General features: G+C 35.2%; 1 protein-coding gene across 1 annotated transcript in view; it reads left to right on the top strand.

Moving 5' to 3' along the window:
- Positions 1–16,268, top strand: part of SHOC1 (shortage in chiasmata 1) — an 89,745-nt gene that overhangs the window by 17,859 nt on the left and 55,618 nt on the right. Inside the window, exons 5-12 of the mRNA XM_047768150.1 lie at positions 3,927–4,089; positions 4,293–4,407; positions 5,649–5,799; positions 6,567–6,668; positions 8,277–8,385; positions 13,194–13,288; positions 14,011–14,253; positions 15,836–16,237. Of these exons, the coding sequence (XP_047624106.1) occupies positions 3,927–4,089; positions 4,293–4,407; positions 5,649–5,799; positions 6,567–6,668; positions 8,277–8,385; positions 13,194–13,288; positions 14,011–14,253; positions 15,836–16,237 (1,380 nt within the window). The remainder of the gene's footprint in view (positions 1–3,926; positions 4,090–4,292; positions 4,408–5,648; positions 5,800–6,566; positions 6,669–8,276; positions 8,386–13,193; positions 13,289–14,010; positions 14,254–15,835; positions 16,238–16,268) is intronic.

Raw genomic sequence — 16,268 nt, 5'->3', positions numbered from 1 at the left:
AAAATTACAGTGAACTTAAAGTATACAATGTAATGATTTGATAAACATATGCCGCATGAGAGGATTCTCACCATCAAGTTAATTAGCAAATCTATCACCTACATGTTTACTTTTTCTTTTTTTTTTTTTTTTGGTTTTTGTCTTTTTAGGGCTGCACCTGTGGCACATGGAGGTTCCCAAACTAGGGGTCACATCAGAGCTACAGCTGCTGGCTTATGCCACAACCACAGAAACGCAGGATCCGAGCCTTGTCTGTGACCTATACCACAGCTCATGGCAATGCCAGATCCTTAGCCACTAAGCAAGGTCGAGGGTCAAACCCACAACCTCATGGTTACTAGTCCGATTGGTTTCCACCATGCCACAACAGGAACTCCCATGGTTAGATTTATTTGATGAGAACACTTAAGTTCTACTCTTTTAGCAAATTTAAACACTACAGTATTATCAGCTATAATCACTCCTTTGTATGTTAGATCCTCAGACGTTACTAATCTTACAAATGGAAGCTTATACCCTTTTAACTTCTCCCTATTTCTCCTCTACCTCAAAGTCAGCCCTTGGCAACAACCATTCCACTCTCTGTTTCCATAAGTTTGACTTTTTTTTTTTTTAAGATTCTGTATATAAGTCCATGCAATTTCGGTTGTTCTTTATCTGGCTTATTTCCTTTAGAATAATACCCTCCATTTTCTTCCATGTTGCAAATGGCAGAATTTCCTTTTTCAAGGCTAAATAATATTCCACAAGTGTGTGTATGTATATAATTTTCTTTATCCATTCATCCAGATGCAGACATTTAGATTGTTACTATACCTTGGCTGTTGTAAATAATGCTGCAGTGAACATGGGAATACAGATATTTCTTTGAGATAGTGATTTTATTGGACATCTGTTTCTTCCTTGACCATATTTATATCTCTTTGTCTTACTGTTCTGACTAGGACCTCCAGTACATTGATAATTGAAGCACTAATAGTTGCCATCCTTGTCTTGTTTTGACAGCAAAGAAAATATGTTGTTGTTTCATCACTAATAGTGATATAAATACTGTTTCAGTGTTTACATTATTTTTAGTGTTCACATAATTTTCAAGGATGAGATGTTAGAAAAATTTACATACTTCGCTGGGCTGTGGAAGCGTCTTTTGTTCTGAATTCACTAAGAGCTTTTGATCATGAATGAGGAATGGATTTTATAAGTTAGCAAAAATTTTTATTAATTTTGTTTTCCCACGTCTTAAATATATAGACTGTCACTTTATGAAAAACATATAATCCTACAATCTATATATAAATCCTTTTATTATTGTGATCACACCAGATATGCCTTACAGTATTTTTTTTTTCTTACAGTATTTTTAAATGTTAACAGTATTGGGGGAACATTTCACCGTATCCTTATTTTCTTCCAATGCATGGCGCAGCTTTTAATCTTATTTATGTATCATAAATTTCCCAGTTAATACTGTTTTTTATTTAAAGCACACTCATAAATGTGTTGTTGATCTGAAATACACTGCTAGGTATTTCTCCAGCAAAGATGAATTTATTTGGGATCAACAGAGAATTGCAGTTCTGGGTCAGCAGCCATGGTGAGTCGTGTGTAAGTCCTCCCCTGGCAAGGGAAGGATAACTCTTTTATAGAGGGGGAAAGGAAACTAGGAAGGTAAAGTATACAGAGGCCCTGGCTTTTTATTGGTTGAGTTCTTACCTAGAAAGAAGAGGTGTCTTTCTTCTTCTGATGGCCTCTGCTGTCATAGCAGAGCATGAGAGCTTCTCCTGCTGGTCTCCCAACCTTATAATAAGGTTTTTATATATATTTGAAAACTATTGATTTTCTAATTTTTACCAGACACCTTAGTGAACTCCTTAATTGTTTTCATTTATTTATGTTGGGTTTTCTAAGACAAAAGTATCTTCTGCAAAGAACACATCTATCTACTTTCTTGTCAGTAGACCTTTTTTCTTCTTCTTTTCATAGTTAACTAGCCAGAATTTTGTTTCTTCATGACAATTTAACACTCCTTTACAATAGAGGAAAACAGTCTCCTTATATCTGTGTTGGCACATACACTAGTGGTAAGAGTGTAAAAATCCAGGGCAAGTTGTATAGCTATAAGAAGGTAAGTAGGTAGCATCCTTGGTAAAACAACCTTTGTGGTTATAAAGAACATTGGTTATGGTGTGATGCTGCCCTCAAGTGGCTCCATCAAAAAAGGGTAGTTGGAAAACAAGACCTCATAAGTGATAAATGCCCCCCTGGATTCCCAGAAGTACTAGGATGAGCCTGTAGAAAGGAAAGATGACTAGGTCTGTTTTGGAAGTGGGAGGTGAAGATGGAAATATAAATGAATGCCCTTACTGTTAATAGGACTTTATTAATACCTACAGATTGGATATATGAATGAACCATCTTTAAATTGTCTCAAGTAAACCCTGCTTAGTTATGGAACAGATTGGCTAGCTTTCTTTGGTGTATCATGGGAAGTTCTTGGCCCGTGATGGTTGGGAATTTAACAGATTCCCATAAATAGTCTCTCAGGAGGTTAGTTTTTATAACAAGTTTTTATAACAAGTTCTTTTTTGGCATTTTAAGTTATCCCCAGGCAAAGGGATGGCCCTGCCAGCCTGCTCTACACCACAGATTTATTAAGCACACACATATACCAATGACATATTTGGTCATTAGAGACATCACTTCATGTTATTCCTCCCTCATGGCATTCTAAAGTTGCTTAACTGAGAGGCCATTGCCCAGAACAAGAGACTATTACTTCCCCTTCAAGGTGACTTTTGCTTTGGGGAACTTGGCTTTCTGAGCAGTTTGTCATTTTCCTTTTTCTCTTTCCACTCAGAGACTATTGAGGAATGGAGGTAGGTTTACCTTCCCTCCCTGAGCCCCGAAACTGTTAAAGCACTGACACTATTAGCTGAGCTTCTAAAGTAACTCAAACATGGTAGGGTGGGGATAGAGAGGAAAAACCTTTTCCAGCAACTTACTGTTAGGAGTATGTTTCCTAATAGGTCAGATATATCACATTTCTCTGGTAGCTATTTTGCTATATTAGTTGTCATTGTAATTAGTTTTTTGGTTTTGTTTTGTTTTGTTTGTTTGTTTGTTTGTTTGTTGCTTTTCAGGGCCATGCTTGCAGCATATGAAAGCTCCCAGGCTACAGGTTGAATCAGAGCTACAACTGCCAGCTTATACTACAGCCATAGCTACGTAGGATCCAGGCCACCTCTGTGACCTATACCACAACTCATGGCAATGCTGGATCCCCACTGGCCTACAGAGCAAGGCCAGGGATTGAACCCTCATCCTCATGGATACTAGTTGGATTCATTTCCTCTGCCTCACAAAGGGAACTCCCTGTAATTAGTTTTAAACCAAACATGTTTGAACAAACTTTAGAGTGCTAGAATCAGAATTGGTCTCACTTGTAAGCTTTGTAGACCACCTCCATTCCCTACATGTCTGTCTCAGGATGAACTGGAGAATTTAAAAGGTAAAATCATGCAGAGGAGAAAAGACTAGGTGGGCAAAAGTCAAATGCTTTTTTTTTCTTTACAATTTTGCTGAGGCTCTCCAGCTATTTTGAGGCATGAGGCCATAAGAGATTTTTCCTCCATTGATTACATTAATTTTGTTGGAAAAAAATACGAGCCATTACAACTATTTCAGGATATTTGGCTACTACTCAGTATACTAAATAATACTAAGTTTTATTGAGCTTCTTTCCACCTATGTACCCAAGTACTATGCTACATACTTTATTTGCACAGTAAAATGAAGAACTAAAAAATGTAAAATATGTTTGAAAACCCAACTGTATCTGATGGCTGACTATAGTAACTACCTGGATCCTTTTGTATAACTTTTAGATTTTTTTTTTTGATGACTTTATATTTCTTATTTATTTTCAGATTTGTCTGTTGATGAAGAAATAATTTTTGTAAATAATTTGATGGCCTATAAAAGTCAACTACCAACTTTGCAGACTCTGTTGAGTAGGCTAAAACTATTTTTAGTAAAGGACCCTCTGTTAGATTTCAAAGGACAGATCTTCACTGAAACTAATTTTTTCAGGTACCTAATTGCCCAGTGTTGTAAATATTTTTAAGAGGAGAAAATATTTTTTGTATGCTCATGAGTCTAGATGTTATTAATCATAATATTTTATGATTGCTTTACTGCAACCCTAGTTTTTGTCACTATGAATTTTGATTGACTGCATTTAATATGTACCTTGTTTTTAGTAAACCCTAATGTAATGTTTTATTTTTTGTTAGGGAGTGTTTCTCTTTTCAAGGAGATTTGAAAGATTTTTTGAAAGAAGATTTTTACATGGATAAAGAGAACTTCTCTCAGAAGAAGTTAGAAGATTCAGTAGGTTTAAATAAGTCTGTAATATTCGTTTTCCGTAATTTTTAAATGAAAGTCCGTAAATCACACTTATATAAATTGTAGTAATGTATACTTATCTATTATTGTCCAGCTCAAAAGACTTGATAATGGATTGAACATGTATCAATTAAGGAGTAAATTTACTTCAAAGATAGAAGGGTACACATCGGAATTACTTGGGGAATTTTAATAAAATTCTGCATCCTGGATCCTGCTCCAGTATATTCTGATTTAATTGGTCTGGTGTGCAGCCCAGGTTCAGGGAATTTAAAAACCACTCCCAATTATTTTAATCGATATACCTGGTATAGGACATTAAATCATTATATATATATATATATATATATATATATATATATATACACACACACACACACACACACACACACACATATATATATATATATATACACACACATATATATATATATACACACACACATATATATAAATGGCCTTAAGGCATTTAAATGTTTTTTTTAACAAACAAAAAATTTACCACCCATGGTAAAATATTAATTCACCAATTAGCACCTTTCTGCAGTCCCCCTGCTTCCTCCCCTGTTAATTCCAAGAGTTATCACACAGTCTCACTCGTTGAAGAATTCCAATTCTGTAGGAATGAAAAAGAAATATATCCCCTGGGATGCAGTAAAGATCCATTGCATTCCATCTACTCTTTTTACTTATCCCCATTCACCAGTTCTTATTTGATGCAGTGATTGTTTTTAATTTAGAATTTTTAAAATTTGTTATTAGCCCAAAAGAAGCTATTTCTGTGTTTAGGGATATTGTACATCACCAATGTAATCAGTAGCCATAAGGACATTACTCACAACACTACTTGAAATATATTTTTGGCTACTACACTTATATTCTAAATAAAATGTCTGCAGAGCGTTAAAATTTTTGCGTTGGAGTTCCTGTTGTGGTACAGTGGGTTAGGAATCTGACTGCAGCAGCTTGGGTGACTGTGGAGATGTGAGTTCAATCCCCAGCCCCTCACAGTGAGTTAAAGGAACCGGCATTGCCACAGCTGAGGCTCAGATTCAATCCCAGGCCCAGAAACTTCCATGTGCTGTAGGCACGGCCATAAAAAAATAAAATAAAGTATACAATTTTTAAAAAATAAAAAAATAAAATTTTTAAATGTAGGTTTAGCTATGAATATAGTTATGAATTCAGAAATATTTATTTGGAAAACATCACTAAAAACTTGTTTTACTTATATATTGTTTTAGCTATCAATTTTGCCTGAATGTGAATTCTTAATATCTACAAGTCTCAAACAAGAAGTTGATATTCCATCCCTCTCAGAACTGAAGGAGTCATTAAACTTAATGCCAGAAATAATAAATTATGTAGATGACAATGAAAAGCTTTTCAAAAGAGGTGAGAGTTAATTTAAAAGTCTGTTGTTAAAACTACTTAATAATGTTTGTTATAAAAATTCTTCTCAGAGTTCCTGATGTGGCTCAGAGGATTAAGAATTTGACTAGTATTCATGAGAATATGGGTTTGATCCCTGGCCTTGCTCAAGGAGTTAAAGGATCTGGCGTTGCCATGAGCTGCGGTGTAGGTTGAAGATACAGCTTGGATCTGGTGTTAACTGTTGCTGTGGTGTAGGCCGGCAGCTATAGCTCTGATTAGACCCCTAGTCTGGGAACTTCCATATGCCATGGGTGCGGCCCTAAAAAAAAAAAAAAAAAAAAAATTATTGTTCAGGAGTTCCTGTTGTGGCTCAGCAGGATAAGAACCTGACTAGTGTCCATGAGGATATAGGTTTGATTCCTGGCCTCACTTGGTGAGTTAAAAGTCTAGCCATGAGCTGCAGTGTAGGTTGTAGATGAGGCTCAGATCTGACGTTGAAAAGCCAACCTGAGTAAGTGGATCAGATTTATACCAGAACTTGAAAATCAGGCAGAGCTCAGAATTGCAGGTGGCCTATGGACTTGGTAGCAGGACACAAATCTATGAATGCTGACGGAAAGGGCAGGTGACTTTTCTGAATGACTGTGATGTTACACTCCCAGCCTTCTCTTGGCTCTGATGGTTACTAAATGAAACAGAGACGTTGCCACAGAGGAATGAACAAGATTACAGAAAAACTAATATCACAGTACTTTTGCTGATAGTAGACTTCTTCCTTTTCTTTTCAGATCTTACTACCATGTATGGAATTGACGTTGAGGATATAAAATGTAGCTCCACAGAAATTTTGGCCATTCAAAGTCAGTGTGAACCAGAGTATGGGGAACCAGGTAGAAATTTTGAATGAATCATTGAGCTTATCAGAGGAACCTATATATGATGTAAAAGTACAATACATTCACATATAAAGTCTACTATGAAACTTTATGTTTAAAATTTGATTATTGCAGTTCAAGTTTGTTTTTTTTTTTTAACTCTATCCCTTTTCATTTGTTACTGTCATTAAATCCTTCCAGCATCAAAACTGAATAATGCTGGAGTTCCCACTGTAGAGCTCAATGTGTTAAAGATCCGGCATTATTTCTTCAGTGGCTCTGGTCACTGCTGAGACATGAGTTGTTTTTTTTTTTTTTTTTGTCTTTTTGCTATTTCTTTGGGCCGCTTCTGCGGCATATGGAGGTTCCCAGGCTAGGGGTCTAATCGGAGCTGTAGCCCCCGGCCTACGCCAGAGCCACGGCAACGTGGGATCCGAGCTGCGTCTGCAACCTGCACCACAGCTCACGGCAACACCGGATCGTTAACCCACTGACCAAGGGCAGGGACCGAACCCGCAACCTTGTGGTTCCTAGTCGGATTCGTTAACTACTGCACCACGACGGGAACTCCTGAGACGTGAGTTTAATCCCTAGCTGGGTGCAGTGGGTTAAGTTGCTGCAGCCATGGTGTAGGTTGCAACTGCAGTTCAGATTCAACCCCTGGCCAGGAAACTTCCATATGCCACGGGTGTAGCCGAAAGAGAAAAAAAGACAAAACTGAATAACATATAGAGGAGAGTTACAAAGATTGAAGAAGAATGAAAGAAATAGCATTAATGTTAAAAATAGAAATCTTGTCATTTTATAGCTCAGTAAATAAAATTTTGTATTTTACCTCAGTATTAGCAATCTTACTGACCATTGTTACACTTTTGTACATTTAATGTTTTAATCGCCAAGACAATTTATCATTGTTAATATCTCTATCCTACCAAATTTGGAACCTCAGAATTATCTTTTGTTCCATATTAATACCAGATTGTATTGTTCCCTGACTATGTTGATGATACTATTATTTAGTTACAGTTATAATTGGATCATGTTAATTGTCTATTTGGAAGTATACTGCTTTACTGAGGAAAGTGATAGAAACACACTGACTGCTTATGATAAATAAGAATTCGTTTTTTTAACCCCATCCTAGAAAAACATAATTCTGTGCTAGGCCACCTAGACTGCAGACTTATAAAGGCAAATAATTACTCTCTATTAATATTATTTGCTTAATATCACCAGTATTTAGCATGGATTTAAAAATATTACTATTTCCTAAGTACTGACAACATAAGTTGTCAGAATTAAAAACATTATTACACATAGTCTTAGAATTTATCTTATATGGTAAACTTAGTAAAGCTTAGTTGTCAGTGTATTTTTTTTAAAACACCAATATAATAGGTAAGACACCATGTGATATACATGTAATCCTTTTTTTTTGTAATCCTTTATATAGATGGAAATTAAACTATAATTCTATATTTCCAATAATCCAGATTTCTTTTGATTGAAAATTTTTGTTGTAACAGAATGATCAAACATAATAGTTGCTTACAGAAAGTTATGAATTTCTTGGTTTTATTCAATGTTTATGAAAAATGATTTTTAAATTTTTAGGTATTCTAGTAGAGTTAGAAATGCCACTAACTCATCTACACCTAACAGATCAACATTCTTTAGTGAACTCATTATGTACAGGACTTCAGACATTTCCATCTTCTCCTGTTTGTAAGATGTAAGTAAAGATTATATTTAGAATTCAAATTGCAATTCAGAACAAGCAATCTTTAATTAAATCTCTCCATATAAAGTCAATTTCTAAGATTCTCTGTGAAAAAAAAGTAAGATAAAAATGTCTATAGTAAGCAACTGAAGGAAATATGTGAGTATGTATGTACATAATTGTTTTATATGCATAAAATATCTTTAGAAAGGCACCCAAAAATCAGTAACATTTGTTGAGTCCAGAAGGGAACTGGGTAAACTATGGGAACTAGTAAGTGATGTAGCCAGGCTCTTTTATACTTTTAGTATCTAGAATGAGAGTATAATACCATTAAGCTTGAGTTCCTTCTGTGGCTGTATTTTCCTCCACAAAATTGATAGGTAACCAAATAAGACAGTATTCATTATTATGATGGTGTACTATAGGGAGAGGCATAGAAATTGACATAAACTCTATGGAAAACTATCCCTATGTAATATAATTCTAGGTTTGAATCAGAAAGGAATAGTGCCAGATATATAACATTATTTTAGCTAATTAGGATATATACATCTTTGCCGAAGTTATGAAATCAATAACTTACTTGGAGTCTAGCAACTGAAGTATTTCTGGAGTATTAAGAAGTCCTTCCAATGTAAAAAAAAAAAAAAAAAAAAACAAACCACATATGGAATCTGAATTCCCAAAGTAAAACCACCAAAACTATCCAGCAAGATGCTTCCTAAATATGAAAAAAATTATAAATATTTCTCTTTTTTCTCATCCCTTAGTTCTTTTTTTAAAAAAACTAAACATAATAACAGATGTGGGAGTTCCCATTGTGGCTCAGTGGGTTAAGAACTCAACTAGTATTTGGAGACACACGTTCTGTCCCTGGTCCTGCTCAGTGGTTTAATGATCCAGCATTGCTGTGAATTGTGGTGTAGGTCTCAGACACAGCTTGGATCTGGTGTTGCTGTGGCTGTGGTGTAGGCCCTCAGCTGCAGCTCTGATTCAGCCCCTACCTTGGAATCTTCCATATGCCATAGGGGTGGCCCTAAAAAGCAAAAAAAAAAAAAAAGAATAGCTCATATGTTCAAGGAGTACTATAAAAGTAAAACATATTCATTGTAGAAATATTAACTCAGAATAAAGAAAGGTCTGAAGAATAAAGAACAGATGCTATCCTACTAATGAAAAATAAAACAGTTAATAGAATTTACTTAAACTACTGTAGACTTAAAAAAGGAGTTTCCTGGTGGCCTGGTGAGGTAAGGATCCAACATTACCTCTGCAGCAGCTTGGGTTGCTACTGAGTCTCAGGTCAATCCCCAGGCTAGGAATTTCCATATGCCTCAGGTAGGGCCAAAAAATAAATAAGCAACTTGAAAATTTTAATTTAAAATTCAAACTGCCTGCTTAGGACATTGCCAGTGGATGCTTGCCAATGGCACTGCTTCTATTGGCACTCACTGCTATGAAATACATGTATTTTGTGTATTGGTTTTCTAGGGCTGCCATAACAAATATTGTAGACTGGGTGACTTAAGCAATAGAAATTTATTTCTTCATAGTCTGGAGACTAGAAGTCCAAGATCAAGCTCTCTGAGGCCTCTCTCCTTGACCTGTAGCTAGCTGTCTTCTCCCTTGTCTTCAGATGGTCTTTCCTCCATGCAGGTCTATGTCCTAATGGCCTCTTTTTAAAAAGATATTAGTTATATTGGATTAGATTCCACCCTAATCATCCCCATTTTCACTCAATTACCTCTTTAAAAGCGCTAGCTCCAAATACAATCATTCTAAGGTACTGAGAGTAAGGGCTTCAACATATGAATCTTGGGGAGGACACAGTTGAGCCCATACTTAACCATCAGTAGTTAAGAGCCCCGAAGAAGAGCCATATCGCCCAACTCTGTCATTTATTAGCTCTGTAACCTTAATTGCCCTGTGCCTTAGTTTCCTTACCTATAATATTAGGGTAATAATAGTACACACCACACAGGGTTGTTTTGAGGTCTTCTAAAAGATTTGTCATAGCTCTCTGATCAGGAATAGCCAAGGATCACAGAGCAGTGTGTGAGATGGTTGATCAAGAGATTTGGTTATTAACTTACTCCCCTAGGAGTACCAGGGGTAACATCCCATCTTTTAACGGAGGATATCCACTGACCTTGTTTACCTCTGTCACTGTGGTATTGGTATTGGGAAAACCAGACATGTAGAACCCAACATTGATCCACAAATCTGTTCAGTACCCTATTGTTACTGCACAGAATGGTCTTTAATCCCCTCAAAATTGATATTACAAGGTTGGATCATCATATTCTAGTTTGAGCCAAATTGCATAGCTTAGTAGCCCAGTATCTTTGTCCTGGATAGTTTTGATTGCTGTCTTATATAACATGGCATACCTGTAACTTAATGTTTTTTAATGTTAGGTTAGTCTGCCATCCTGGAATAAAGTAACCATATTCCTCTACTTCGTATGCTAGTTACACAACTAAGAACATAACCAGTAAAGCCTCCTTCTTCCTCACTGTAATCCTGGAAATTAATGTGTTCTAAAATAACACATTTTAAGGAAAATTACAGGAAAGTCTACAAGTCCCTAATAAATTATTCTCAGAGTGGTCACTGGGAGGTCTCTGTGCTGGGTTTCGAGTTCTTAGCTATAATTGGCTGATCTGCCAAGAAGAGAGTGCTGTTAGATTATTGGAAGCACTTGGAGCATCTCATCACCAGATGCTCTGACTTCCATTAGTGGTCTCAAGAAGGTGTGACAGCATAAGATGGAGGAGCTTGGCATTGAGGGCCCCAGATATCTTCATTTTCTAGCCAAGGCGTATTTCCTTTGGGGGGTAACTTTGTGCTGTACAGAACTCTATCATGAACTAGAACTGCCTATACCAGATATGAGCTCTTAAAAAAATAGCATGAGATGAGTACAGAAACTACCTACAATTTGTTTAAATATTTTTAGTCCCTTTGCTAAGGTGCAATATGTTTATTTGCAGGCCCTATAGTTCTGTGTGTGTGTGCTCTTTTACCGACTCCATATACTCTAATCCATCTGATGAGGCAGATTGCAATTAGAAACAAAAACTAGCTGAAATTAGTATAATCTCGAATTTCAATCTGATATTGAAAGTATTTACTTAAACTATAGTAAACTCCTTTTAATCACACAAGTTATATATCTGCTTATTAATAATTCAAATATCTAATGAGAATTTGTGAAACTTAAGTCTTATCTGTTTTTTTCTTATTTGCCAAAGTTCAAACAAAAAGGCTTTTAAATTAGCCAAAGATCCCACGGCCATTTGAACTACTTTAAAGGAATTGTCTCAGCACTAGCAAAATATAAATCATTTCCATTGGTTCATGAATATAAAAACTTAAAAATTCCTATTTAAAAAAGAGATTTACACTTCAACTGCGAAACTAAAAACAAAGAGGTAAAATGTTTAAAAAAAAACAGAAAAGTAATATGTAATGTTTCTGTACTTTTAACTTGCTTTTACTGCTTTTTATTTTTATTTCAGAACACAGCATTTTGGCTCGAGATATATACCCAGTTAACAAATACTTTTAGTGCCTACCACATATAAAACTCTACGCTAGATTTTATGGTGCTAAAAAGAAAAGTCTGTATAGCATAAGCCTTTAGTTGCATACTAACTGATTACTGAATTGTGAACATACTTTTATATATGACCAAAGAATATATCAAATTCAGACATGTCCTCAGAAAGCTCAATTAAGCATGAGAATTTTGTCTATATAATGGTTTCCTGGTGGACCTGGCTTGCCTGAATATTTCCCCTTCCTTTCACGTTAAAATAATTGCCTCTAATTTGAGGTGTTTAATTATCAAAGAGACTTTGGTAAGGTTCAAGAATTTTCTAAATTCACAAATATTGCCACCTCGTGCCAGATTTTTGGATTTTGTGGGTAACTTGGATGGTTTAGACATAAGACCTAGCTATCTGTTACTGACCAGAACTATCAATTTAGCAGTACCTGTAATTAGCATGCTCATGTATGTTTCATATAAACCTAGAAGCAGAACACTGTCAGTTCTCACTTAGGAGGGGAGTGGAAGGTTTGGGGCATAGATTAAAGGGTTTGTGAATTAATGGTCTCTAGTAACTTCATGGCTACTAATGGGCTGTATTTACTGATACACTCTGCTTGTCGTACATATTTTCTCTCCTCTCTCCTTATGTCCCCAAATACACAAACAGACACACATCACTCACTCACACACCCACCAAGATCGAAAGACTTGAATAAACTTTAGGACCTGTCACTTCCTGAGAAGGTAGAGCAAGCAGAACTTTTTCCTACTTGTGATTCTCAGCCAGTAGAAGTAATTCTCTTAAGAATGGACTTGGGGACAGCAATTTGTAAAAATTTGTGTTGAAGCTGCCATTTTGTATGGTAAAGCACAGTAATTTTATGTAAATTGTAGTTTTATTTTGGGTGGTTTACACAGTTGGTGCTGGCACAGTTTATGGAAGAAAGTGCTAAAACCCTCCCAAGTCAGCCCCCTCTGCCTCCAGATTCCATCAAAGGAAATAGAGGTAAGAGAAGGTTTAGAGGCAAGCAGGAGTGATTCAGGAGCTGACAAACTGCCAAACCTTCTCAGGGGAGGAGGAAATAAGCACTTGAAATTCGGTCTATGAAATGATCTATTTCAGTTTACGTTTTTACAAAAGCGATTTAGTTTTTGACATGCTTTTGAATATTAAAAATACTTAGAAAAATATTTTTCTTAACATTTTATTGCACAAAAAGACAACATATTAATGTATTAAACTTTAACTCTTCGTTTTCAGGAGTTTGCTTACTGCTGAAGAATCAGCCAACAAATACTATATGGTTTGGCAATCAGAAAGCTGTAGAAGCTCTTTGAACTCATTTTTGCTTAGAGGTAAAGACTAATTGATTTTGATGCTAAATAGCGCAGATGAAAAGAAAATCGGTAGAAATGTATTCATCAGTATTATTGTCATTACCGAAAGCACTGTCATAAAAAGCACAGTTCCAAAAAGGATTTCAAAATTTATAATCCTCATTTTGGGTAGATTCTTTTAATGCAAATAATAACATTGATTAGCTGTGCTACTTTAGTTCCTCTATTCAATATTCTCTGACCCTACTTAGACTAAAAAGTAATGAAATGGAAAGCTCTGTGCCACAATATCTAAAATGATCATCATAAACCTGATCAAGTATATCTTCTTATTTAGGCTCACTATAATGAATTAGAATTTCTGATTTGATACATCTTACATTAATTCTTCAAGATATTATCAAATATATTAATTTAGTAATTATTAAAATGGTCAAACAAAATAATAGTTTTATCTCCTAATTAGTAGAAAAGTTTTAACATCATGATGTTTCCATTGATTGAAATGAACCTTAATGTGACTTTTCTTGCTATAATATTTTGGACTTTTACAAATATTAGCATCTTGAAGATGAAATACTAGATACAACTTTTACTTTTTTTTCTAATTTGTAAAACAAAGTTATATCTATTTTATAAGAAATTTCCAGTGTGGTTCTGTTTATTGTGATTTTTCATCTTTTTTACCGAGTGGTCTGTTTCTCACTGTTTGTTTTTTGATTTGTTATGGTTTTTTTAAGTGCCAAGAACTGAAGAGCCCAACAGTCAATATGCAGTTACAGATTTGAAGAAGATACTTTCTATTAAAGAAGAAAGCCTTGAAGTTAATCCTATGAACACAGAGGAGTGGAAACAAGCAGGACTAAACCTGATAGTGACAGAAACTTTGGAACATCTAAGTACATATTTGTATCATAGTAATCTATATTCTGATGATACTAAACTGGAGATATTTTTGCCTGCAAATGTGCTTCAATTAGAATGTAAGTACATATAGTTCTATGCAAGACTTCACAAAAAAAAATGTGTCATTGTGTAGCATATATGATGTGGTAACATCACCCATGTACCTTTCTCTAAATTTGGGAGAAGTAAGCTATGGAAATGTAGTTGTGTCATTTGTAAACAATGAAATTATATTTTAAAAAAATACATTGCTATTTTCTATCCAAAAAAAAAAGAATGTAAGTACATAATAGTAAATATCACTTGTGTAAACATTTTCAGAATGAGAAATGTTTGATACTTGCTTTCCACTAGGTGACTGGGAAAATGTAATTAAATTCCAATATTCAGTACAACTTTGGCCCTGCCAGAATTTACAGCTTTGACCATCACTAAGCCCCATTTTCTTCCTTGAAAAAAATATGAGGAAATTTGACTAGCTAATCCTTAAATCTTTTTTTTTTTTTTTTTAAGGGCCATACCCATGGCATATGGAAGTTCCCAGAATCAGAGCTGCAGCTGCCTGCCTTTGCCGCAGCCACAGCAATGCGGGATACCTGACTGAGTGAGGCCAGGGAGCCAACCTGCATCCTCATGAATATTAGTCTGATTCGTTTCCACTGCGCCACAGTGGGAACTCACTTAAATCTTTTTCTGTCCTAAAAATTCTGCAGTGTCAGCTTTAAATTTCTAGCCATTTTCAATTAAAATTATTTTGTTTCCTTTTGTAAATGATTAATGTCTAGCCCATTTTCTATTTATATCAGCCTAGATACAAACCAGCATGGTTATTGTTCGACCTGCCAGTTGAGTTTTAAGTGTTCAGTATTATCTAGTAATCTCTCCCAAGGTTTACACCTCCCCACAAAATGAAAAAAAAAAATTCTAATAATAATAAAGTTTATACCTGTCTGTGAATATACTAAAAACCACTGAATCCGTGGTTTTTAGTATATTTGCAGAGAGGTATAATCACCACAATCAATTTTAGAACATTTGAATCATCCCCCCAAAGAAATCTTGTACGCACTAGCAGCCACTCCTATTCTCTCTCTTTATAGATTTGTCTATTCTGGATGTTTCATAGAAATGGAATCATACAATATGTGGTCTTTTGTGACTGGCTTCTTTCATTTAGTTCATTTTCACGAATCATCCATATTGAGCATGTGCATATATGAAGTATTGATCAAACATTTTGTCAAGTTTTTAATTGGCTTTCCTCTGACCTTATATTATAAGAGTTCCTCATACATTTTGGATACTGTCTCTTTTCGAGTATATTTTCTTCTGGTCTGTGGCTTTTGTGTTATGTAAGTTTTGACCCTTTGAATAACTGTCACCTCCAAGGCTGTGACTTGTTGTAAGCCTGTTGGCAATAGGCTGGAATTCTTTCTTTGCCCAGTAACTTATCTGCAGTAGTCGAAAAAAAAGAGGTGCTGAATTTTTGTCCTTTAAAAAATTATTTTATTCAGGCCAAAAATTGATTTTAAAAGCAGTTAAAATACTCCTAATCAAATTAGATTAATAAGAACCCATAACTAAAAGCTACTTTAATAGCCTAATGGAACACTCATTTAGTCATGAAAGTCATTGGATATTTTTATTTCCTGTTTTCAGCTTGGTTAGAACATAAAAGTTGTTCCTCACCTGTTACACTTATTAATGAGAAATCTACAAGTGATCATTTATCACCTTCACAAAAGACTCTATCTCTGGCAAATGAAGTGCCAGATCTGTGTTTTTCTGATGAGCGTGTCCCTGCTAAAAGACCAAGAAAAGAAGAAAAACCAAAGAAAGACTTAGAAGCAGGTTATGGAATAATCCAAAATAAAGAAAGTAAAGATAATTTGGAACTTGACTGCACAGTGCCAGAATCATCTTCCTCTTTAAAAATTGAAAAAGCATCTTTTTTTAAACATGTTAAAAAGCGGGAGAATAACTTGGACCTTTTGAATGACTTTATTATGCTGCGGAATAAGACTCCAAAGACTGAGGTCACAGACAGTGATGGAAAAGACGGTGGGTAATTTAGTAATATTTTGGTGTAGAT

Source organism: Phacochoerus africanus, chromosome 2 (genome assembly GCF_016906955.1).
Source record: "Phacochoerus africanus isolate WHEZ1 chromosome 2, ROS_Pafr_v1, whole genome shotgun sequence".
NCBI classification, from domain to species: Eukaryota; Metazoa; Chordata; class Mammalia; order Artiodactyla; family Suidae; genus Phacochoerus; species Phacochoerus africanus.
Note: the sequence above shows the minus strand (reverse complement) of the source record. Positions and strands in the feature narration are given on the sequence as shown.